The sequence below is a fragment of the Ctenopharyngodon idella genome, chromosome 1 (genome assembly GCF_019924925.1).
Source record: "Ctenopharyngodon idella isolate HZGC_01 chromosome 1, HZGC01, whole genome shotgun sequence".
In the NCBI taxonomy this organism is placed as follows: Eukaryota; Metazoa; Chordata; class Actinopteri; order Cypriniformes; family Xenocyprididae; genus Ctenopharyngodon; species Ctenopharyngodon idella.
The window spans coordinates 39,686,477-39,710,452 of record NC_067220.1 but is presented as its reverse complement, the minus strand read 5'-3'; the positions used below and the strand labels follow the sequence as shown (position 1 = coordinate 39,710,452).

General features: G+C 36.6%; 3 protein-coding genes across 6 annotated transcripts; 1 reads left to right on the top strand and 2 right to left on the bottom strand.

The window, feature by feature from the left end:
- Positions 1-909: 909 nt before the first annotated feature.
- On the bottom strand, positions 910-6,178 carry ndufaf5 (NADH:ubiquinone oxidoreductase complex assembly factor 5). 4 transcript variants are annotated; one of them, XM_051861131.1, is made up of 11 exons: positions 5,871-6,178; positions 5,746-5,786; positions 5,178-5,241; positions 4,776-4,820; positions 4,089-4,192; positions 3,973-4,012; positions 3,695-3,892; positions 3,553-3,613; positions 3,388-3,471; positions 1,298-1,380; positions 910-1,186 (listed from the first exon to the last, which is right to left on the bottom strand). In XM_051861131.1, exons 1-11 carry the CDS (start codon positions 6,036-6,038, stop codon positions 1,085-1,087), a joined length of 990 nt encoding a protein of 329 aa, XP_051717091.1. In that variant the 5' UTR covers positions 6,039-6,178; the 3' UTR covers positions 910-1,084. The 4 variants fall into 4 exon arrangements, with proteins under 4 accessions (XP_051717091.1, XP_051717023.1, XP_051717181.1 ...); XM_051861063.1 differs by having other exon boundaries at positions 4,776-4,823; positions 5,871-6,172; XM_051861221.1 differs by having other exon boundaries at positions 4,776-4,823; positions 5,183-5,241; positions 5,871-5,945.
- A 646-nt stretch (positions 6,179-6,824) lies between these two features.
- esf1 (ESF1, nucleolar pre-rRNA processing protein, homolog (S. cerevisiae)) lies at positions 6,825-13,360 on the top strand. Its single transcript, XM_051860840.1, has 14 exons — positions 6,825-6,984; positions 7,464-7,923; positions 8,115-8,422; positions 9,846-9,959; positions 10,062-10,171; positions 10,544-10,696; positions 10,893-11,007; positions 11,097-11,253; positions 11,391-11,549; positions 11,979-12,103; positions 12,191-12,287; positions 12,380-12,468; positions 12,538-12,687; positions 12,866-13,360. Exons 2-14 carry the CDS (start codon positions 7,500-7,502, stop codon positions 13,166-13,168), a joined length of 2,304 nt encoding a protein of 767 aa, XP_051716800.1. The 5' UTR covers positions 6,825-6,984; positions 7,464-7,499; the 3' UTR covers positions 13,169-13,360.
- A 1,799-nt stretch (positions 13,361-15,159) lies between these two features.
- Positions 15,160-22,378, bottom strand: btbd3a (BTB (POZ) domain containing 3a). The gene is made up of 5 exons (XM_051860951.1): positions 22,262-22,378; positions 21,419-21,622; positions 21,201-21,291; positions 20,608-20,726; positions 15,160-19,648 (listed from the first exon to the last, which is right to left on the bottom strand). The coding sequence occupies exons 2-5, from the start codon at positions 21,559-21,561 to the stop codon at positions 18,616-18,618; spliced, it is 1,386 nt and encodes a 461-aa protein (XP_051716911.1). The 5' UTR covers positions 21,562-21,622; positions 22,262-22,378; the 3' UTR covers positions 15,160-18,615.
- Between the last annotated feature and the right edge of the window lie 1,598 nt (positions 22,379-23,976).

Genomic DNA, 23,976 nt, shown 5'->3' with positions numbered 1-23,976 from the left:
AAGGTTTTGAAGTGAAATATGACCTGGTTTTACTCGTATACTCATGAACACTCAGGAACGTTGGAAATCAGGTGAAGCAGGAATGAAAAAAGATCCAAAGTAGATGTAAATAGTTTTGTTAGTGCCTTGTTGGCAGTAATTGAGCTTTAAATACTTCAAAGAATCAGAAATATGGAGTTAATCTGACAACAGATGGTCACCTTAACCTGCTTCAAACATCTTGTTTACATCGAGGACCATGAAGCCTGTTTCTGTGGACAAACAGGACGTCCTGTAGCTGCTACTTGGGTTTGAGATTCACTTTAGATCATGTTCATGTTTAAGTTGCTGCATATAATGAATCGCCACTGCTTTACTCTGTACGTAGGAGTTGTAACTGCCATTAATGAGAACGGAGGCCTGTGATTGGCTCCAATCCATATATACTCACCATTATCCATTATACTCATGCTAACATTTAGCAGATATGTTTTTTTAATAACCACTAAGAGGTCAAAGCTCACAAAATGGCACATGTACTGTGAGCCAATGTCTTCCAGAAAAGAAAACTAATGCATGTGATTCAGAATTATTGTCCTGCTCACTGCCCTGGACGCAGTTAAAGGGCTTTTAATGTAGAATATGCTGTAATTTGAACTCTAAAGAAGATTAATGTTCAGCACTATAAAGCCATATGTATATGCAGAATGTATATGTATATGTAAATGTATTGTACACTTGATCTGTACAGAGGAGCTTGTTCTCGTGATGTTTGGAGGAAAGGGATAGTACTGCTATATTAGCCGCTAGGATTTTCTTGAGGTAGTTGAATAGAAGGATGTATACATTTTTAAAACAATATTTTCATTTGATTTTTTTTATTTCTGAAACTGAATGTAATCATTTGTGAGTAACATGATTTGGTAACTGTTTCGCGCCATGTTAAATTCATGGTTTATTTATGTTCGAGTACATTTGTCAAACAAGCTTTTGCAAAAATACAGTTTGTTGATGCAACATTTCAGTGTAATCATGTTCGTATAAGTAAAGCAGATCCTTCAAAGCACACAAGTTGATTTGAGGGATAAAACTTCTTCTTTCTGTCCTAGGACTTGTCATTGGTTTTCAGGTGGTCGGTCGTAAGTTTGCCTATTTTTGACAAATCGGCAAACGAGACATTCGCTGAACCCCGTTTTGCTGGTTTCGCCTGTAAATTCATCACAAGATGGCAAAGTCAGTATCTGAATATTGTTCCACTTTTGGAGGAATGTGATTGGCTGTGGTTTGTTCCATTCTGACCAATGAAAATGCAACAGACCTGAGAGTCATGAGGCTTCCAGCCAATCATGTAGAGGATCTGAAACGTGGCTGGAACTGAGCCGTCTTTACTGCCGTACATCTCTAAAAGAAATGATGTTAATAGAATTACACTATATCTACGATCATCAGTCTCATTTAGGTAAACGAAACACAATTTAGCATTCTACATCAGTGGTTCCTAACCTTTTTGAGACAAGAAGAATATATGAAGGTCCAAGATACTTCTGCTATAATGACAAAAATGCTATTTTTCAAAAAAATAAAATAAATAAATAAATAATAAAATATTAAAATAACTAAATAGCCTAATTATAAATAAATTCCATAATTCCAATAACTGATTGTTCTTCATATACTTTTTATTACCAATGACTTTTGTTTAAATAGCATTTTCCTACCCAATAAAAGGTTTAGGGCTTGACTAAATTTATATAAACATACATATATAAATTATACTGGTGTAACCAAACCGAACCGAAAAACTCAAGGCGTACCGAATGTGCCCCGCCCAGCCCAGCCCTGGCCCATTGGATCTACACCAGTGTTGCCAAGTCTGCAGTTTTTCCACGGAATTGGGCTACTTTGACACTGCTGCCACAGGTTGTTTTTATGTCCGCGGGTTGAAGCGACCCCAAATAACATGATATTTAGCCCCTGGAATGCAAATTTTACCAGGGGAACCACGGCAAAAATACAGATTTTACCTCAGGAATGCGATTTTTACCAGGGGATCTCCTTGAAACGCGATTGGGCTAGTTTTGAGTAGCAATTGGGCGGGTTTTGTTGTGAAAACCTGGCAACCCTGATCCACACGACGAATACAGCATGTAGCCTAACCGTTAATAATTGCAATAAGCTCAATGTTTTGTTACTTTCGATAAGAAACAAAGTGTCATCTTTCTAACAAAAAATAATAAGACGTGACAGATCACTGTATAGGCGCCTCATTTCAAGCTGGAGCACAAGTGAACATGATCATCTCTTCCTCTTTAATACTAGTTACAGAATAAACATGAATGAAAATCTGAAGGTATGTTGAAAGATACAGTACAACTTACTGAAACGAAACGTATAATATCTCGTGTAATCGTTCAATCAGTGTTTCAACGGCCGAAAGACGTCAATAAAATGTCCTCATATACTATAGCATATCCAGGTTGTCCAAAATCATGAGAATTACACGATTACATCTTGATTTTTAACTATTTGGGCTTTTTTTTTATTGTTTTATCTTATTTTAAATAATTTTAAGCTATCTTTTCTCAAGTGTTGAGAACCACTTCTACGTAAAATTATTATTGTTGAAATAATAAATATATAATAAAATAAATACTATGGAAATTTAAGTTGTCATTACAATGTTAATTTAAAATAAACAATACTTAAATATCTATTAGAGGTCCTGCATTGCAGTGAACCACAATAGCTATGTTTCCATCAGAAGTTGCGAATTTAACTTGGAATTAAATTGGAATATCGCATAAAACATTTGTGAATAAAGCAACGTTTCCATCCCATGTGTTCAAGAGAACAAAATCATCACTTCCTGGGAAATTGGTGGAAAATATCTATAATAAAAATGTAAGTTGCTGCAATTAAGGAAGCCACTGTGGCTCTTTATTCGTATATCATAAATTACTGTTTTTGTACATCATAAATGACTTACTTTGCCTCAGAATGCGCAGACAAAATGCAATAAACGCTGTCATGTTATTTCAGAACAATCAAACCAACATCTGAGATGTTGTGCAATGTGATTGGTCACTGGTTTGTCCAGTTATCCAATCGAGTTCACTGTTGAGGCAAAGTCACGTGAGTTTTTTGTTGCGCATCGAGGGATTTATTCACTAAATGTGTTTCCATTGTAGTTTATGTGCATGTCTTCTTATCTGAATTAAAAAATGTATCCGCCTCAATTGAGCACATACATTTATTATGTGCATTTTTAGAAATTATGCAAAATCTTGCCGTTTCCATCCAGCATTTTTATGCGATATCCCAAAATTTGCATAAAAATAGGTGTATGGAAACATAGCTATAGTTACATTTGAGTGTAAATCCTCCAAGCTTCTCGGTTTGTGGTCTCACCTTTATAAATGGCAGCTGCCGCCAGTATAGTGTCTCTTTGTAGGAGTGACTTCCTGTTCCACGCACAGTTGCTCTCACCCATACCTGAAGTGGATGAATAAGCCGTAAACACATTCTCCTTCAACTTTACAACAAATCACCAGATTTATAAGACACAGAGTTTACCTTGTAAATCACTCATGACCTCCAGCATACCAGGGTAATGGACCTGAACTTCATCAATGTCCTGGATTACAACACAATAATAAACCTCAGTATGATCACTCATACTTCAAATCAAACAGATTTATATATTTGACTATCATACCACAGTGAGCATGTTGAAGCCGGCCTGGCCCAGCAGGTTGCCCAGGTCAGTGACGGCTGTGTAGGGTGAGATATGGGGAGCAAACCCGCCCTCCCTCTCCAGCTCAGCTAACTGCAGAGAACATCGCAACTCGTAGAGCGTCTCACCGCCGATCATTGCTCCAATGAACACGCCATCTGGCTTCAACACCTGCTGGATCTGAATGTCAAAAAGAGGGTATTGTGGTTTATTTATTAGTTATGCACCACAGAACGGCACAATTGCTTAGATTCTCACACCTGTCTCAAAGCTCCAGGAAGGTCATTGATCCAGTGCAGACTGAGGAGAGAAATACAGGTTTATGAATGAGAGTTCATCCTTAAATTTCCCATCAAGCACTGGGGTGGTACAATACCTCAGGCTGCTGAGCACTAGGTCAAATGTGTTTTCTTTAAAGGGCAGGAACTCCTCATCTGCCAAAACACAGTGAGTAGGAATCTCACATTTCCTTTTGTTCCTCTGAAAAACAAAGAGAAAGACGTAAATGTGTGTTTAAAAGTTTGGGGTCTGTAAGATTTTTTTCAATGTTTTTGAAAGAAGTCTCTTCTGCTCACCAAGACTGCATTTATCTGATCAAAAATACAGTAAAACAGTAATATTGTGACTATTATTACAATTTAACAGTTTTCTATTTGAATATATTTTAAAATGTAATTTATTCCTGTGATCAAAGCTGACTTTTCAGCATCACTACTCCAGTCTTCAGTGTCACATGATCCTTCAGAAATCATTCTGATAGCTCAAGAAACATTTATTCTTATTCTTATTCTTATTATTATTATCAATGATGAAAACAGTTGTGCTGCTTAATATGATGAAAATAAAGTTCAAAAGAACAGCATTTATTTGAAACAGAAATCTTTTGTATCATTACAAATGTATTTCCTGTCACTTTTGATCAATTTAATGTGTCCTCGCTGAATAAAAGTATTGATTTCTTTAAAAAAATCTTACTGACCCGAAATGTTTTTATGGTACAATCATGGCTTATACAATAAGTTCCAACTGCACATCAATAAAATAAAGACGTGCAATCTCTTACCAGGGAAGAGTCAGAGATGTCTGTTAAGAAGAGACGTTCAACAACCTCCTGAGAAGAGAGAGAATCAGTGTCACAGCTGAAAGGAATAATTTATTTGCCTTCATGTCATTCCAAACCTGTACGACTTTCTTTCTTTTGAAGAACACAAAAGGAGATGTTGTAAAGAATGTTCATGCTGCTCTTTTCCATACATTAAAAATACACAGTAATGAGGGAATTTCAATCTTTAGTGTCTCAAAACCAATACAGCACTCTAGGAGCTTGACAGCCCTAGTCTCCATTCACTTTCATTATATGAAAAAGAGTAATGTGAACATTCGTCAAAAACATGAAGGTAAGTAAATTATGACAAATTAAAATTGTCCTTTAACAATGTCATTCACTGTATAAGAACAGTTCTACCTTACTTAAGTGCTCTGCGATGTGACTCTTCCCACATCCTACATCCAAAGCCAGAGAGAAAGTCCTGCAATTACATTTTGTTATTAATTTCTCACCCTCATGTTATTCAACACCCACATGACTATATTTGTTTTGGTTAACACAAAATGAGATATTATTTGAAATGTCAGAATTGCTGTTACAATGAAAGTGGATGGGGACTGGAGTTCTTGAGCTCACAAAATGCAATAAAAAAAAGAATAAAATTGTCTGTTCATTACTCAGAGTTATCGTATGACTTCAGCAGACTTGAAATATAGCACACAAGTCGTATGGACCACTTTCATGGTGCTTTTTTGGAGGTCAACAGCCCCAGTCCCCATTCACTGCTATTGTATGGTAAACAGCAGATCGGACATTCTGCTCGATATCTCCTTTTCTATGCCGCAAAACAGAATAAAGTCAGAAGGGTCTGGAACGACATGACATTAAGTTAAAAAAAATACTGAATTTTTAATTTTTGGCTGAACTGTTCCTTTAAGAACGAATGACAGGATGTTTAACATGCATTTAATATGTGGACAGTGACCTTGAGACATCATAAACTCTGTCTGCCACTCTGCTCCCCACCTGCAAACACAACGAAAGCAGAAGTTCATATATACACTTTGACTTCTCGTAAAAACAAACGCAGGTATCAGGAAGTCATCTCACCTCGTCTCGAAGGTAATCGTACTTGTCGCTGTCCAGTAAAGATGATGCCCATTCCTTCTGTCTGCGCTTCATGTTCCTGTCAAACACGTTCATCGCGCCTCCCTGCCGGGACGAGAAACACCTCCATCCTCGAGACAGACATCGGAGGCTTCTCACACTGATATTCATGCTTCCTTATTAATTCTCATTTTAACTTAAGGACCACACATTTTCAAACACATTCATCCGTGTGCCTCTAAACAGAGCGCAGCTTTGTGTCAAACAAGATGTGAGGTAAAATGTGGAATGGATCAAACCCGTACACTGGACTGGAATATGGACTGGAGTCAGGAAAGGAAAAAACGTCTAAATATACCGAGCAACTGACAAAAATAAAAAATGTGACTTTATTTCGAACTTAATATTTATTCTTTAACAGTTAATAATAATAATAATGGAAATAAATTATTATAGTAAAACTGCAAATATTAAAATTAGTGATATTTAGGAGTTGTGGTCATATTTTTCTGATTTAAAACTGATAATGAATAATGGAAGTGAGCGAAGATTTTCTTATTTGTACATTTATTTATATATTTCCAGCTACAATCTCGATTTAAAAAAAAAATCTGTTATTTTAGTAGCCAATCTAATATAGTTTTTATTAATATTTTGAATTAGTTATAATTTTTTTTTGTTTGTTTGTTTTTTTTTTTTTTTTTTTTCAATTTTCATTTAAAGTTTTGTGTGTTTTTGTGAGTTAGTTTTTTTCTAAATATGTCTATAAAGTTTTTATTCAATTTTTATTTCAGTCATAGTTTTAGGCTAGTTATTTTAATACATCAGTTTAAACTAAATGAAAATGAGAAATGTTGCCTTGGCAATTAGCTGAAATAAAATACGTTTAAGTTGTTTATATTTTATTTCGAAAAACGAAAACGCATTTTTTTTATGGTTTCGAAAAGCTACAAGCTTCCCACAGAGCATGTAAAAGAGGAAAGTCTGGTGTGTTTTGAGCTTTTCGTCGCGCCGTAGGAAAAAGAAGGCGGGGTTTCAAAGAGGTCACGGCGGAAGTAGTGAAGCATCACGGGAAAACACGTGTGGAGCTGTGAACCATCGCATGAAAACACAGTAGGTCAGTATTGGCCTTTAAATAAGTGTTTTTATTTGTTGTGCAGTCCGTTTTGTACTGAATTCTTGTTTCGTGTCCTGTGCTGTAAATGAAGTGTTTTAGTTACTTGTTATTACAGTCATATACAGCTATACAATGGTACAAAATGTGTGACAAGCATACATTATACAATATAATGCTCTACTATTGAAAACAAAAAATAAATCTACCCTAAGAAGTACTGCAGTAAAAATTGTGACAGCTAGCCCCACTCGACCCTATTTTCCCTTAATTGTCAGTTTGTTTTGCTGTAACATCACTTGTTAAAATCAGTAGTTGATTTAGTTTATAAAACACTCAAGAACCACATTATTTGGGGTTGTCTGTAATAAAATATTTTGTGACATGTCTTTAAATGGATCTACATTGACAGGTATTTCATATAATTCTAGGCAACTGGTTTCACATGAACCAGAAGTGAACCTCTTTTGTGTTTTCCACAGGTTAATGCTCTCATCTGGTTCTTCCAAATAATCACCATGACTTCCAAAAACACTGTGAGCGGCGACGACCGCTTCTCCAAGATTAAAAAGGACCCTCGCTTCTGGGAGATGCCCAACAGAGAGCGCAAAGTCAAGATCGACAAGCGTTTCCAGTCCATGTTCCACGACCAGCGCTTTAAGCTGAAGTACACAGTGGATAAACGCGGCCGACCCATCAACCACACGTCCAGCGAGGACCTCAAGCGCTTCTACAAGCTCTCTGACTCCGAACAGTCAGACGAAGAAGAGGAGGACGAGAAGACAGAAAAGGCCGAGAAGGAAAAGAAAGAGGCTGATGAGGAACCTCAAGTTGAGAGTGATGAATCTGAAGAGGAGGAAGAAGCCGAGAAGGTCCTGAAGTCAAAGGAAGCTAAGAAAACTAAAGAGCTGCCAATAAAGGGAGTGAGAGTGTTTGAAGAAGGTACTGCTGCAGAAACCTTTCTTACTGGGTTCATTTTCATTGTTGATCTGATTTTAACTTATGTAATGTTTTGTTTTGGGTCAATCATCTTAAAGTCATTTTGACAAGTGTTTATATTCTTCTGAAGACAATATGAGTGGTGTCAGTTTATGTTATTTATGACTTGATACCATTTTTATTGGTTTTATCAGATGAAGATGAGAAATCTGATGTTGAAGAGGATGATGAAGATGGTTCTTCTGAAGGTGATGATGATGATGAAGATGATGAGGAGGAGGAGGTTGATGAAGAAAATGATAGTGAGTTAGATGAAGAAAATGATAGTGAGTTAGATGAAGACAGCGACAATGGACCGGATCTGGCCAGAGGGAAGGGTAACATTGAGACCAGCTCTGATGAAGATGAAGATGAAGATGATGATGATGATGATAAGTTGGAGGAAGAGGAGATTGAGCATGACTGGGGAGAGATGTGGAAAGATGCTCCACGCAGTGACGATGTGAGATTTCATCCAAACACTTTATTAATCATATTAATTTTTCAATGTTTTAGTCTCTTCTGCTCACCAAAGCTGCATTTATTTGATCAAAAATACAGTAAAAACTGCAATATTGTGAAATATTATTACAATTTGAAAGAACTGGTTTCTATTTTGATATGCATTAAAATGTAATTAATACCTGTGATGTCAAAGCTGAATTTTCAGCATCATACTGTTTTTTTTTTTTTTTTGAAAACGTGATACATTTTTTCAGGATTCTTTGATGAATAGAAAGTTAAAAAAACAGCACTTATTTGAAATAGAAATCTTCTGTAACATTATAAATGTTTAATGCATCATTGCTAAAATAATAGTATTAATTTTTTTCAAAAAATAAAAAATAGCACTGACCTAATACTTTTGAACAATAGTTTATTTATTAAATTAAAAATATATTTTATATTATTTGTGTTATATAAAATATATTTAACAATAATTTATATTATATTAAAATTGAAAATAATAAAAAAAAAAAAAAATGTTTTCCTACCAAATTTATGTTTTAGCATAATGCAATTAAAAGAGGCAGCGGCTATTTGCACTAAGTGAAAATAGCTATATATTCTATTTACACTAGAGGTGTGACGAGATTCTGCGAGATTAAAATGCGACAAGATTTCTCGTTGAGGTTAAAGCTGTCTTGCGATATTGCCATGATGGAGTGTGAGGGTGAAATTAGGATAGAATTTGCCACCGCTACATTTACATGACGCCTCCACTGTCGTTTCGCCTTTTATAGAAATAAAAAACATTTAATTCAGTTGGATAACGGTCGCTTCTATCCCATCCAGCTCATCTAACACGAGTCGTACGTAGTGCAGCGGGAATCACGAGTTCACCGATCACATGACGAGAGTAAGTGACGAGATGACTGACAAGACCATGGCGGAGAATTCGGTGTACAACAGAGCCTAAGCGTCTGACAAATGTCTTGTAGAATTTGCGCTCAGTACCTACACCTACCCCTCCCGATAAATACTTTATTATTAAACACTCGTTACACACTTTATTCCCACTTTTCAAATATTTTCATAATTTTTATCGAAAATAAATGCCTTTCCGATCTGATATGTGATGGGAAAAGGGAGAAGAGCGAGTTCAGCAAAAGGCAGATTTGAACTCTGGTTGATTGCGTCAAAAACTACTTCCACACACCATAATCCCTACGGCCTACACCACTGCAGACGTTTGTAATCTTGTGTGGACCAACCAGACGTTGATGGGCGGAGTTAGTGTAAATAGCCTTTGCCAACAAGACATGCTATTTGCACTTAGTGTAAATAGACACTCTGTTTAAAATAATTACTTTTAAAAAGTATTTATATATATTATATTGGTGTTTGTTGCTGATTTGTTTTAGTGTGTTATTTTCTGTGTTTAGACTTCACGGCGGTTGGCAGTTTGTAACATGAACTGGGACAGACTGAAAGCTAAAGATCTGCTGGCTCTCTTCAATTCATTTAAGCCCAAAGGAGGAGTAGTGCTGTCTGTAACGGTAACTATCCCTTTTCTTCCTGCTCTGGTTCCTCCCGCAATCGCATTATCATTTCCGTTCTGCTGCAGAAGTGAGTCTGAATTGTTGGCATGCATTTGTCAGATCTATCCGTCTGAGTTTGGGAAGGAGAGGATGAATGCAGAACAGACCCAGGGTCCGCTGGAGCTCGTCAGCCTCCCGGAAGACCCCGAAGCAGACACAGAAGAGCAGAGGTACTGGACACGATCATCATCTGGAGGTTTTACATGACCTTTTAGTGGCTCTTATTGGTGTTTTTCCAGCCAAGATTTGCAGTACACTACTGAGGGCAACACCAGAATGCATTGCAAACAAACTTAGTGACGAAAAAAATTTGATACTGATTTAAAGCATACTTCTAATTCATTCAATACTAAAAACCAGTCTATAAAAATAATTCAGGCTAATTAAAATGTGACTTTTTTTACCCAGTTAAAAATAGTATAAAAAACAAAATAGTATTTTATTTTTATACTCACTCTGGATTTAGACTGGATCAGAGGAACCATCATTTTAACCAAATATTTCAGGCCAGTGTTTCATGATGGTCTTCCATGTGCTTTCAGGATCTACCGAGAGAAAGTGCGTGACTATCAGTTCAAGCGTCTGAGGTATTACTACGCCGTGTTGGAGTGTGACTCTGTCGAAACGGCGACAAAGATATATGAGGAGTGTGACGGCTTCGAGTACGAGAGCAGCTGCTCGACCATCGACCTGCGGTGAGTCCCTCCCATCTCCAGAGACATTCGATCAAAACTTCGGTTGAAAATGGTATAAATGGTTTTTAAAACTGAAACCATTAAGAATACAAATCTGATTACATTTCTTAGCACTTAAATATTTTTGAAAATATCTCTGAGAGATTTATTTGTCAGTTGTCATTGTCTCATGTTGTTGGGTGTGGGCGTTTTGCAGGTTCATCCCTGATGACGTGACGTTTGACGATGAGCCGAAGGACAGGGCGACGGATGTGGATTATGGTTCCTACAAGCCCAAACTCTTCACATCGATGGGCGCCACCACAGCCAAGGTCTGTCACACTGAACATGACACAAAATCTGAGCGTCTGAACTCGATGTACGGTAACGTCTGTCTGCTGTGTCTGCTGTCCGTCATCAGGTTGACCTGACGTGGGATGAAACGGATCACGACCGGGTCACGGCTCTCTGCCGGAAGTTCAATAAGGATGAGCTGTTGGACATGGACTTCAAGGCTTACCTGGCCTCTTCTAGTGAGGAAGAAGAGGAGGAGGAAGAGGCAGAGAAACAGACAGAAGGTTAGTGATGACTAAATCTCATCTATCGAATGGAAAAGAGCAGCAGCATCAACATCCTTTTAAACATGTCCTTGTGTAGGTGAACTTGAAAGTCTTGCTGTCCTTGAAATGTTTTGTTGTCTTGGATGTTCTCTCAGCTGAGAAGCCGGCTCAGTCTCTTCCTGAGGAGAAGAAGAGCAGTAAAGGGAAGAAAAGCACAGAGCAGATCGCTAAATACAGAGATCTACTGAAGAGCATTCAGGACAAAGACAAGGAGAAGGACAACAACATGGACATGGAGATCACATGGGTACCAGGTATCAGAATTTCCTGTGCTGTTCCTCTCCTCCTCATCTAAAAAGTTTATTTATTGTTATGTTTTATATTATGTAATATTTTATTTGTAAAAGAACGTGTGTGTGTGTGTGTATATATAGTATATAATTAATACAATAATATAATAAATATAAAACAAAAAATTAACAATTATACATTTTATTTATATATTTATATATATTTAACTTTTTAATGTATGCATATAATGTATTTGTGTGTGTGTGTGTGTGTGTATGTGTATATATATATATATATATATATATATATATACACAATAAATAAAGTAAAACTTTGTAAATATAAACTATAAAATACAAAATAAATAAATGTATAATTATTTATATAATGTATATCATTTATATATATAAATATGTTAATAATTATTTGTTTTGTTATTTGATTGTTTTTAGGACTGAAGGAAACAACCGAGAAGCTTGTGAAGAAGAAAATGATGGGCACAGATATACTGACTCCGTGGGAGGAGTACCTGCAGAAGAAAAAGGAGAAAAGGAAAGAAAAAAGGAAAGGAAAGAAGGTAAACGTGTCACTGGGGAATAATTATTCCATTTGCCCTTCATTTCTGTACTTCTGACTCACTCATACACTGTCTTGTGTGGTGCAGGATGCAACGAAGGCGGAGCCTGTGATCAGTGATGATGAACTTCCTGCTGATGTTGACCTCAACGACCCCTTCTTCGCAGAGGAGCTCGGTGCGACAGGTTAGTCTGCGCATTATTCCCCTCAAGCTTTTTTATAGTCAACATGAGAGAGATTAAATGATGAGGTCTATGTTGTCTCAATTCTATTGCAGCATCCCTGGAAAACAAAAAGAACAAGAAGAGCAGGAAGACGGATGAGGAGAAGACACCAGAAGAACAGAAAGAGCAGGAGAGACAGAGGGTATGTTTCTGTGACAATGTGTGTTTATGGGTAATGTATCATGGTTATTAACTGTGTCGTGATCTCTAGGCTGAGATGGAGCTGCTGATGGATGACGATGAAGACGAGAAGCACCAACATTTCAACTACGACAAGATCGTAGAGCACCAGAACCTGAGCAAGCAGAAGAGGAAGAAGCTCCTGAAGAGCAACACACCACTGGAGGACGACGACTTTCAGGTCAGAAACATCACCTTCACTTTCATTCTTTTAGTCATTTGTGATTTTCAGGAGAGCAAAAATGTGTTTTTTGTGTATGTGTGACTCACTCAATCAGTCTTGATTGATTCTCTGAACTGATTCTTTGAAATGAATCAAACTTACCAACTCTGAATCCATTTCTGACATTGTTCTCCAGGTGGATGTTCAGGACCCACGCTTCCAGGCTATGTTCACGTCCCATCTTTACAACCTGGACCCGTCCGACCCGGCCTACAAGAAGACCAAAGCAACGCAGAGCATCTTAGAGGAGAAACTGCGGCGCAGAGAGGAGCACCACAGTCAGGACGAGACGCTGAAGAGCAAAGCCACACAGGAGAAGCTCGAACCAGAGACTTCATCCGCCACTAAAGTCATGGACCCTAACTTATCACTGCTTGTCAAATCCATCAAGAATAAAACTCAACAGTTTCAAGCGCGCAAGAAACAAAAGACAAAGTAGACTGAGAATGAGAAACTCAGGTTTGGAGTGGATTATATGCTGATTTGTGCAACTTTTCTAGATGTCTTTTTGCTTTGCCTCATCTGTGATAGAAGACAAAATGAAAAGCTGTTTGATGATAAACGTCATATTTTGTATGCTATAAAATCATCTCCTAGTTCAAAATCATTAAAACATCTATTCAGACATGTATCCATGACTTCCATGCTTGACCTGCTATTTTTGGACAAAAACATCATGGGTTTGTTCACATTACACACAAGATTTTCCATTGTTATCTTTTTACAGATATTTTATGCTGCAGAACACAATTTTTTGATATTCAGTATTGTTATTTTGAATTCTAAATATATATGACGGTCTAATGTTTGAGATTATCACGATTTTTAATGTCTTTGAAAGAAGTCTCTATTATAAGTCTGAGATACCTAAAACCTTCAAATTTAAATCCTTTAAACTTCAAGATTTTAAAACTGCTTCAAGCTTTTTAAACTATCTTTTTCAATTTAAACTATTTCGCAATTCAAGCCTTTACAGTTACTACTAAACTACTAAACAATCAAATAACAAAACAGGCTACTAACAATATAGCTTATAATTGGCAAAGTGAAGGCTCAAGACAATGCAAGAAAGGATGACAGACAGAATCGCAAACTATCCAAGTCTGTTAAAAGTATGGTAGAGGTATAAAGTGATTATCTGACAAACTCGTAGTAGTGCGCATACGTCCATCTCGCGAATGTACGGTCTTCTTCTGCCATCTTCACCCATTAGCCGCTTTTCCACTGGTCAGCGCGAGCACAGAGGCCGAAATCATGCCGCGTTTCCACTGTCGGGCCAGTAGCCTCGCGACACTCCTGTAAAACCCGCCCTAAACACGCCTTTACTGGACTACATCACACAATACAAAAGTTACACACCAGCGAGAGGGAGATGAATGAAATAAATCAATAAACAAATATATCAGAAGCTGTCATTTAGTCTTAATTTTCAAACTTGGACACCACACGCGGCTATTGACTGACCACGAACAGGTAATAGAACTTACTTGCGGCATTTTTCATTCGTTAAAGTCCACTTTCTAATAAAAATTTCCTGATAATTTACACACCCCCATGTCATCCAAGATGTCCATGTCCTTATAGTGGACTTTAATTGGCCCCAAACGGTTGAAGGTCAAAATTACAGTTTCAATGCAGCTTCAAGGGGCTTTATCTAGCGAAACGATCGGTCGTATTCTTCAAAAAGCTTACGCTGAATGTCCTACGCCTTCCCTATTCAACTTACGTAACGAACGCGGCGCCAGTTCTGTTTTTTCCGTAAGTTTAATAGGGAAGGTGTAGGACATTCAGCGTAAGCTTTTTGAAGAATACGGAATCGCGGTCTGGAGAAAGCACTTGTGATGCGATCATTTGTGTCTATAAAACATATACATTCTCATTTTTTTAAAAAGAAAATGACCGATCGTTTCGTTAGATAAGACCCTTATTCCTCGTCTGGGATCGTTTAAAGCCCTTTGAAGCTGCACTGAAACTGTAATTTTGACCTTCAACCGTTTGGGGCCAACTGAAGTCTACTATAAGGACATATTGGATGACATGGGGGTGAGTAAATTATCAGGACATTTTTATTAGAAAGTGGACTAATCCTTTAATGTCTCGCGGTATTGCTGTTTTTTTTTTTTTTTTTTTTTTTTTTTTGAACAATTAAATTTTGGGCCAAAAGTGTGTTGTAACGCAAGCGTTACTGAACATGTACCGAGTAAAATATTACTGAAAATTGATTAGTAATGCCTTACAATACTGCGTTACAGCAAAATGTAATATGTTACTGTAATGCATTACTTTTGTAACGCGTTACTCCCAACACTGTCCATATCTGATGAGCGCCACCCCCCAAAAAGATGTTGGTGCATGTTTGAACATTTGAACAAAACCTAAGAGCCTTATTTCAGAGTGACACTTTTACTAAAAGACAAGACATGTAAAAGCTGGAGTTAAAGTTAGCTTTATTCATAATGACACAAACGCTGCTCACACATTCAAATAAGTCTGTTGGCACTTTCACGGGCACCTCATGTTCTACATAACAGAAGAAACAGGCTCGCTCACGTGCCATATATCAAAATACAGCTGTGAATGAATGAATGAATGAAAACCTCTCATCACACTTACATTTCCAGTGAATACGACCAGTGCTCAGAGCATGTAAAAACATCTCAATTCATGGTCCAGGAATATAAAGTGTACATGTAAGAACCGCTTGGGTAGTTCACACCATCAAAACCAATCCAGAAAAGGCACAAATTGCAGATTTTTTTAAGTTTGATTTGACCAAATAACACGGAACTCCAGTCTAGATAACAATGGAGCATTTCGAAAGTGAAACCAGCAGAATGAAATGATTTTAGATTGTGCCACAGTGTTAAAAAAAAAACGGAGAAATAGTGCAATTAAGGTTTGACATCGACATGTACGCCATCTGAAAAGCTTTAATGTAGTGTCTTGTTTCAGGTTGTTTTCCCACAAATTTTTATCACCACAGTATCATTTTTACAGTTTCTGAAGAAGTCAAAGATCCCACCAATTATGACATTCTGGTCTCTCGATATGGCTCAGGACCATCCTTCAATGTCTATGTTTGCCGTTTTATGGCAAAGTTTCTAAGTCTGATTGTTCGGAAAAGCGTCAGTTGTGCTTAATACTTTAATAAAATCAAAAACCCTAAGTTTGAGCAATAGTAATAGTGATTTTTGTCTTAACCAGCACCTCTAGTTATCTCTCTCCTAGTCTTTTCTCTTTGTCTTTGTAAAACCCCTTTTAACTTCATTCCACTAACATACAATGTTATGTTGCACCAAAATGCTATAAAATATAGGATTACATGAATATTAAGTAGAGAAAATAAGTTCTTAGCGAAACGCTTCAGGACAAATTGTGCTTCACGTGTCGAGTAAAAAAATTATACAAATACTTTAGAGTTCAGTAAAATACAGTTTCATTACGATACGACGCACAAGGTGATACAAATATGATTCTGTAGAATAAATCAACGAGTGACTTCACTAATAAGAGTTAAAGATATTAAATCATCTTTCTCACAAGAAACACAACATGTCTGCTGTTAGTCAGAGCAGACGGTAAACATCAACGGAATGACAATTCAGCTTAAACGTCATCAGTCACGAGATAATCAATCATGTGACCTGTAAAACAGAAAGAGACCCTGTGTCTAGAGGGTTTTAGGCCCGGTTTCACAGACAGGGCTTAGACTAAGTCAGGATTAGGCCTTAGTTCAATTAGGGCATTTAAGTAGCTTTTATACGTACCCTAAAAAAAAAAAACATAAATGGTGTGCATCTTTGAGACAAAACAATGGCAGTGAAATATTAAGATGTTTCAGAGCAAGTTGCTTTCAGTTATAACAGCTCAAACATGCATTTTAGTCTAGGACTAGCTTAAGCCTTGTCTGTGAAACCAGGGGTTAGTGTTTATGTGGATTTATTAGCATTTATGTGATCTAGATGTTATTTTTGTTTCAACTGTTAAGATTTACATATTTTTTTAGCCAATTTGTTCTTACTAAAGTCATTTTCATGAATGCTCTGAGACAAAGATGTGTCCAGCTAAATCAGTGGATCTTAATCTCTGCTCTTAACAAAATACGTCACACAGAAATGAAAATTAGGTCATTTGCTCAAGCTCATGTCACCTATTTGACTTGTGCACCATTTTTTCCCCATGTGATCTGAAGTTGTATGATAGCTTTATGTGAGGAAATTCAAGTCATTATTAATTAAGAGCCATTCCTTCCAATCTCATTTGCATATGCATATTTAAACTTGGCATCACATTTAGTTGCAAACCTTGCAATAACCAATTGCCTTCTGCTTCAACGATGCCAAAAATGGCAAGACACGTCTTGACACACCAAATTTGCGAGACTGGAAATTAGTTTTGAGAGCTTGAGGGCCTCAACTGAGCAACAAACTTATGAACAAATAACTTCGCACTACTGTTTAAAAGTTTGGGGTCGTTCAAAACTGTTCAAAAGTTTGAAAGAAGTCTCTTCTGCTCACCAAAGATCTATTTATTTGCAAAGCTGAATTTTCAGCATCATTACTCAGTCTTTAGTGTCACATGACCCTTCAGAAATCATTCTGATATGATGATTTGATGCTCAAGAAACATTTCTGATTATTATCAATGTTGAAAACAGTTGTGCTGCTTAATATTTTTATGGAAACAATTATTTTTTCAGGATTCTTTGATGAATAGAAAGTTTAAAAGAACAGCATTTATTTGAAATAGAAATATTTTATAATACTTTAAATGTTTTTACTGTCACTTTTGATCAATTCAAATCATCCTTGCTGAAAAAAGTATTAATCTTTCAAAAACAAACTTACTGACCCCAAGATTTTGTACGGCAGTGTATACTTCACAGCGCATATTATAGCGCACAAGTTATATGAACAACTTTTGAGATGTTTTAAAGTGGGTTTTTTTTTTTTTGCTCTTTCTGAAGCCTGACTATGGAAGCTTGTTTCCGCTACTAAATTTTAAAAAAAAAGAAAAAAAAAAAAAGGTAATTTTGCGATTTTTTAACTCACAATTCTGACTTTTCTTTTCACAATTCTGAGTTATAAATCAGAATTGCGTGATATAAAGTCAGAATTGTGAGATATAGTCGCAATTCTGACTTTTTTCTCGCAATTGCATTTTTATCACACAATTTTCTAACTTTATATCTCAGTTTTTTTCAGAATTGCGTGATATAATCAATTGCGAGTTATAAAGTCAGAACTGCATGATATAAACTCGCAATTCTGACTTTTTCTCAGAATTGCGAGTTTATATCATGCAATTCTGACTTTATAACATGCAATTGCAAGTTAAAATGTATTTTTTTTTTTAATTTATAGAGTTATAAAGTCAGAATTGTGAGATATAAATGCAATTCTGAAAAAAAAAAAAAAAAACGTTAGTCTTTTTTCCCTCACATTTGGACATAACATGCAATTCTGACTTTATATCATGCAATTTTCACTTCATAACTTGAATTTGTGAGTTTATATCTTGCAATTCTGTGAAAAAAAGTCAGAATTGTGAGATAAACAGTCATAATTACCTTTTTTCTTTTTTATTTCATGGTGGAAACAAGCTTCCATACCTGACAGCCCCAATTTTCACTGACTTGGTTGAAGAGTAGCATGAACTTTTATGTTCTACAGAAGAAATAAAGTTGAACACATTCGGAAGGACATGAGGGTGAGTAAATGACTGAATTTTCCTTTTTAGGTGCACTAACAATTATAATATAGTCTATAAGGATTGTCAGTAATCTCTAATATTCTTTTTGCAGCCTTTGTGCAAAATCTGAGCAGCACTTCATTAAGGAACAAAACTGTTGGTTTCTGATTAATCAGTTGTGAGCAGGACGCTCTCTCAAGCATAAAATATGAGTTCAGGTATCTGCCCCCCTTGCACACCCGTCCCGTTGGTGCTGTCCGACGAGCACTGGAACTGGAAGGTCACCTTGCCACACTGGACCTCGGTCATGCCCTCCTGGCCAAAATAACTTAGCTCGTTCCCGTCCAGAACCACGCTGGCCGTGTAGAAGGTGTCGGGTTCGATCTGCACCGGGTACTCGAAGAACACGGGGAAGGTGTTGCTGGAGCCATCGGAGAAGTATTTGATGATGGCGACACCGAGCGTCACTCCTTGGCGCTTCAGCTCGATCTTGGCCTGGTACTCCGCCGAACCGCAGCTGGAGCCGTACAACCCAAACCCGGCGATGAAGACCCGCTTGTCCACGGCGAACTGGATGCTGTCGCAGCGCCCGCGGTACCGCCACTGATTGCTGCGGTACGCGCACGACTGAAAGCGGTGGCACTTCTGCGGCGTCAACCCTTTCCGCGGTTTGCAGACGAACTTCAGCTCCGGTTTCTTGGCCGCCGTGTACCACAGAAAAATGTCGTTGGTCTCGGTGAGCGTCAACACGCCCGACTGAGCAACGCCATTAGCGAAATCATCAAGCGCCATCGCCGGGATCCGTATCAGATAGATGGCCTTTCCCAAAACAAGCCGTTTATTCTCGATGGTGGGCTGGAGTTCCTGTCGGTGACACTCGGCCTCCGCCCAGCTCAACGCCGCCTCGAACACCACCATCTCCTTGGCGTTGAGAGTCTCACGGCGCAGGATGCTCTCCAAAGTCTGAGTGTCGATGTCGCAGAACCCCTCCGAGCGGAGGGCGAGTTCGGCTTGTGCGTCGATGACCTCCCAGCAGCGCTGAGTGAGGTCGGGCTCCTCGAACAGGCAGCTCTGAGAGAGCAGGACGCAGGCGTTTCGAGCGCTCAGGCTGGTCTCCAGGAAGTTGACGCAAGCGCGGGCCAAGTGGGGAACAATGTATTTTTTGGCGGCGTACAGTGTGGCGAGGACAGTGTCTGCACACAGGTCGATCTCATCACAGTAGATATACCTGACAACAGAGTGCAAAAAAATTCTATTAAATTCTACTCAATGCTGCTGTCATTGAAGCAAATGAAATTTATGTTAATTCACTCATTTTAACTAATTGTTATGCTAATGACAATATAATTTGTAATGCTGTATTAGATTTATAAATAAATACATTTAAATGTGTTTAATATAAAATTATACTATAAAAATTATTATATATATTATATATATAAAAACACTAGAGATCTCAGACTTTGGGACCCTACCATAACATCAAAATTGGAGTTTTTGTAATAAAATAAGAGTAATGAAAAAAGTAGAATTTATTTAATAGGGAAATTAATAAATAAATATTGCTATAAAATAAAATAAAAATATATAATGTATAAATATTCACTAGTGGTCTCTAGTGGACTATATTCATCTATAAAGACCCCATGACATCAAAAAAAAAAATTATGTAATGGAAAAAAAAAAAGTTTTATAATAGAAAAAAGTATAGTTTTAGATGTATATTATTTATTCTTATTTATTTCTTATTTATTAGAAAATCTATAAAAACACATATAAAATATAAAATCATATAATTATATAAAATATATACATATTCACTAGTGGTCTCAGACTTTTGGACCCCACATTATTTTTTACTCTTTAAAGACTAAAATATATTTTATTAAAAATATATAATATAAAATATTTTTATTATATATATTAAATTTTTTATAAATATATATATTATTTTTATTTTAATATTATTTTTATATAATATAATATAATATTATATAAAATTATATAATATTAAAAATACATTTATTTTATTAGAAAAAGAAATTCTCTAGTGCTCTCAGACCTTTGGACCCCACTTTATATATTCATTCTTAAAGACCCCATGACATGAAAATGTGACATTTGGATTTTTTAATTCATGTTTATTAGCTTTGTGGCTACGTATATGCTAGAGTCTGAAAGTCGTACTTTAGCATGGCAAGGAAAGAAGGTGGCTCCACATCAGGGATCCGGATCTCATCCTTATCTTCAGCCAGTTCTCCGTAGAACATGGCATGAAATACAGAACTGCCCACAGCCAGGACATACTGAAAGAGTGAAAGAAAATGAATTCAAACAGAGATTGAGTATCAATAAAAGATTATGAGCATCACTCATTTTCCTGCATTTGCTAACAGTGAATCTCATGAAACCTGTCAAGAACATGTCCCAGTCCAGTCAAAAAAACAAAACAAAAAATTATATATTGCATTAAGAAAATGGAACAAATGTAATAAGTAAATGTAATAAAAATATCATTTATTGTATATATTATATATATATATATATATACACACACACACACAGTATACACAGTATATTAGCAAATGTTATGGTTTAATTCCCAAGTGGAAAAATGTATAGCCTGAATGCAATTTAAGTTGCTTTGGATATAAGTGTCTGCCAAATGCATACATGTAACCATATGGACACGTTTTCATGAGATTCTCCATTCTGCAACAAACTGGAGTGATTTGATGCCGTTATTTTTGTTGCATGGCTGAAGGTTGAAATTTCTATACCTTGTGTCCCGGGACTCTCTGGGTTCCTCCAGGGGGCCCCACCACAAAATGAATATCGGCCATCAGCTCGTTGTTGAACATGACTGAGTTTCTGCAGAGGACAAATGAATAATGAAAAGACCCTTTAAATACAGTGCCATCAGTGCAACATCACATGCTGTCTAGGTAGGCAGCACACTAGGCTGCTGAACAGAGCTACAGGAGAAAGAGAGAATTACCTCTCTCTGATCGTGGGATACAAGCCTTGCCAGTTACATCCCTGAATGGTGTTGTTGTTGCTGACGTTCTGCTGTTGGTACTGCTGGACAGCGGTGGCTGTGACAGTGGGCAGTTTTTTGGCAGGAAACAGCTCAGCGGCCATTTTACCAACACGTCAATTAATCAGGAGGATTTCATGGCAGAGGATCTGGCAACCTGAGAAACTGGAAATATTGAGGGGGAGAAAAAAAAGACAAAACGCACTCCAGATAATCTAAATTACACAAAAGGCATTTTTAATATACCATTTGAATACAAATGCTTGAAATTATTATTTTTTATACATTTACTTATCTTATTAATAACATGGATGCATAGGCTGCTATGATATTGTCAATCTTTTAACTGCTATTAGCAAACAATTTCATTATTGATTATCATGATCTCATAACTGTCATTACAGTCTTTTTTATTTGATTTTTCTCATCCATGCGGTCTTAAACTTGTTTATTAAACAGAAGCAGTTCACATACGAAACGAAGTTAATTCACATTCATTGCTGGACTCACATAAACACAGTTAGCATTCACAGCTAAATATGCGATAATCATCCAAATATTCGCAGAACAGCAACGAATATAATTAAGTGAGGGTTTAAATGATCCAGAAGCACACGCATTTCGTAAATTCTTTGATATCTGTAATAACAGATGCTGATCTGAGATCAGATGCAAGCAACAGGAAATAAACAAAAACAGCCACCGGACTCATAAACCTAAAAAAACACCCAAAACATCAAACTAAAACACCATCACGACATGCCAGCGCTCATTAACCAATAACAGTTCAATAGTCGTAATTACCAGAGGTTGATTAATGCTGCACGTTTAGTGATAGAGTGAGGAAAGTTTGCAGCTGGTTTGCATATCAACATCCTCCATGATCGGAGGATCCGCCTGACGGACTGCGCAGTGCGCATGCGCCATTCAAACAAGCACTTTTTCCAAATTTATTATTATTATTATTATTATTATTATTATTACTATTATTAAGAAGAAGAAAGAAGAAGAAAACACTACTTGCAGCTAGGTGTAGGTACTACTAACTTTTCATCCTTTATTCTTTTATCTATACATTTAATCAATTATATAGCCTAGCCTACTGTTGCAATACATTTTCGCCCGCTCAGTAATTATTAAAATATTTTATTTGGGATGTGTTAACATTTAGAGCCTAAAAACTGATGTTAAGGGCAACCACAGAATAAATTTAATACAGCTGTGCCTTGATGTAATAAGGTGGTTATCGCGACCCAAACTAAAAATATTTGCAATATTGTAAGCAAAATCGCTGCCAAATTATTTACTTAATGCCAAAGAAAAAAATTAAGCAAAGAAAATATTTATTTTTATATAGCCCTATATCTTTTATAGATGCTGACAGAGCGAATAATGACCAGCAGGTGGCACTCGATGCAAGGTCTTAGAATATTTGATAACCTTTTATTGACTTATGCATGTTTTTTTTTTTTTTTTTTGTTTTTTTATTGTATATTTATTGTATTTATTTTTGTATTATTAGTGTATTACATTCTTTTTTTTATTATTTGTCATTATATTATTATAATTTGTGTGTATATATTATATTATATTAGATTAGATTAGATTAGATTAATTTCTTTTCTGCTCAGTAAAACTCGCTCAACGTTAAAAGTTTTAGCCAGAATTTATCAAGCTAAAATTCTGAAAACTAAATTATAGATTAGTATATTTCATTTTGAGTTTTTAAAGTGCAGCTGCAAATAATTGTAGTCTTGCATGTTTGAATCTAGTCTCTCTTGCCATCATTGACAAAACATGCATTACAAAAAGGTATTGGATTTTTGCACCTTACACACCATCTTCAACCTTAACATAGAGGTCAGTGTGCGAAATTCACAGACTTTAAAGAATCTCTCTTATTAGTGATAAAATAACAAATATTCAGATGCATCACTGGAATCCCACGGCCAGCAAACCTCTGACTGAACATTGACCCTGAAAAGCAGCTTGACTGGAGCTTAACAGCAAAAACAGTCACAGGAATGCAACGCTGCCCTTGTTGCACTGATGCAAAGGCTTTACGTAATGATTTACTAATTACACTATAGAAGCCTCTGCCGTGGGGGATGGTGGGTAACGGGTCTCTCAGTTAGACACCGGCAGGCACCGACCTAATGGAAGGGGTCCATAAACAAGCAGCACTTTTATTGTCTGGACATTGATTTGTATCTCCCAGGCCTATTCTAGGCCATTTAAAAGCTATTTAGAGGTTTTTAAACCCAGGAAATGACCATTGTTTGCCCGTCTACAGTAGTTATGGTAGGCTTGAACACAAAATTGTTCTTTTTGAGTGTTCGTGTGGAGTCCTGCTCTATGTTTACTCTTCTATTCATAGATCCATTTTAAGACAAACTTTTAGTTTTCCATAAAGTCTGAGATTAAACTGCTGTGGTAAAGCTTGTGAAATGTCATATTAAAATATCAGTTTATTAAAATATCAGTTTGCTTTTATAGAATGGTTATGGCAGACACTAAAA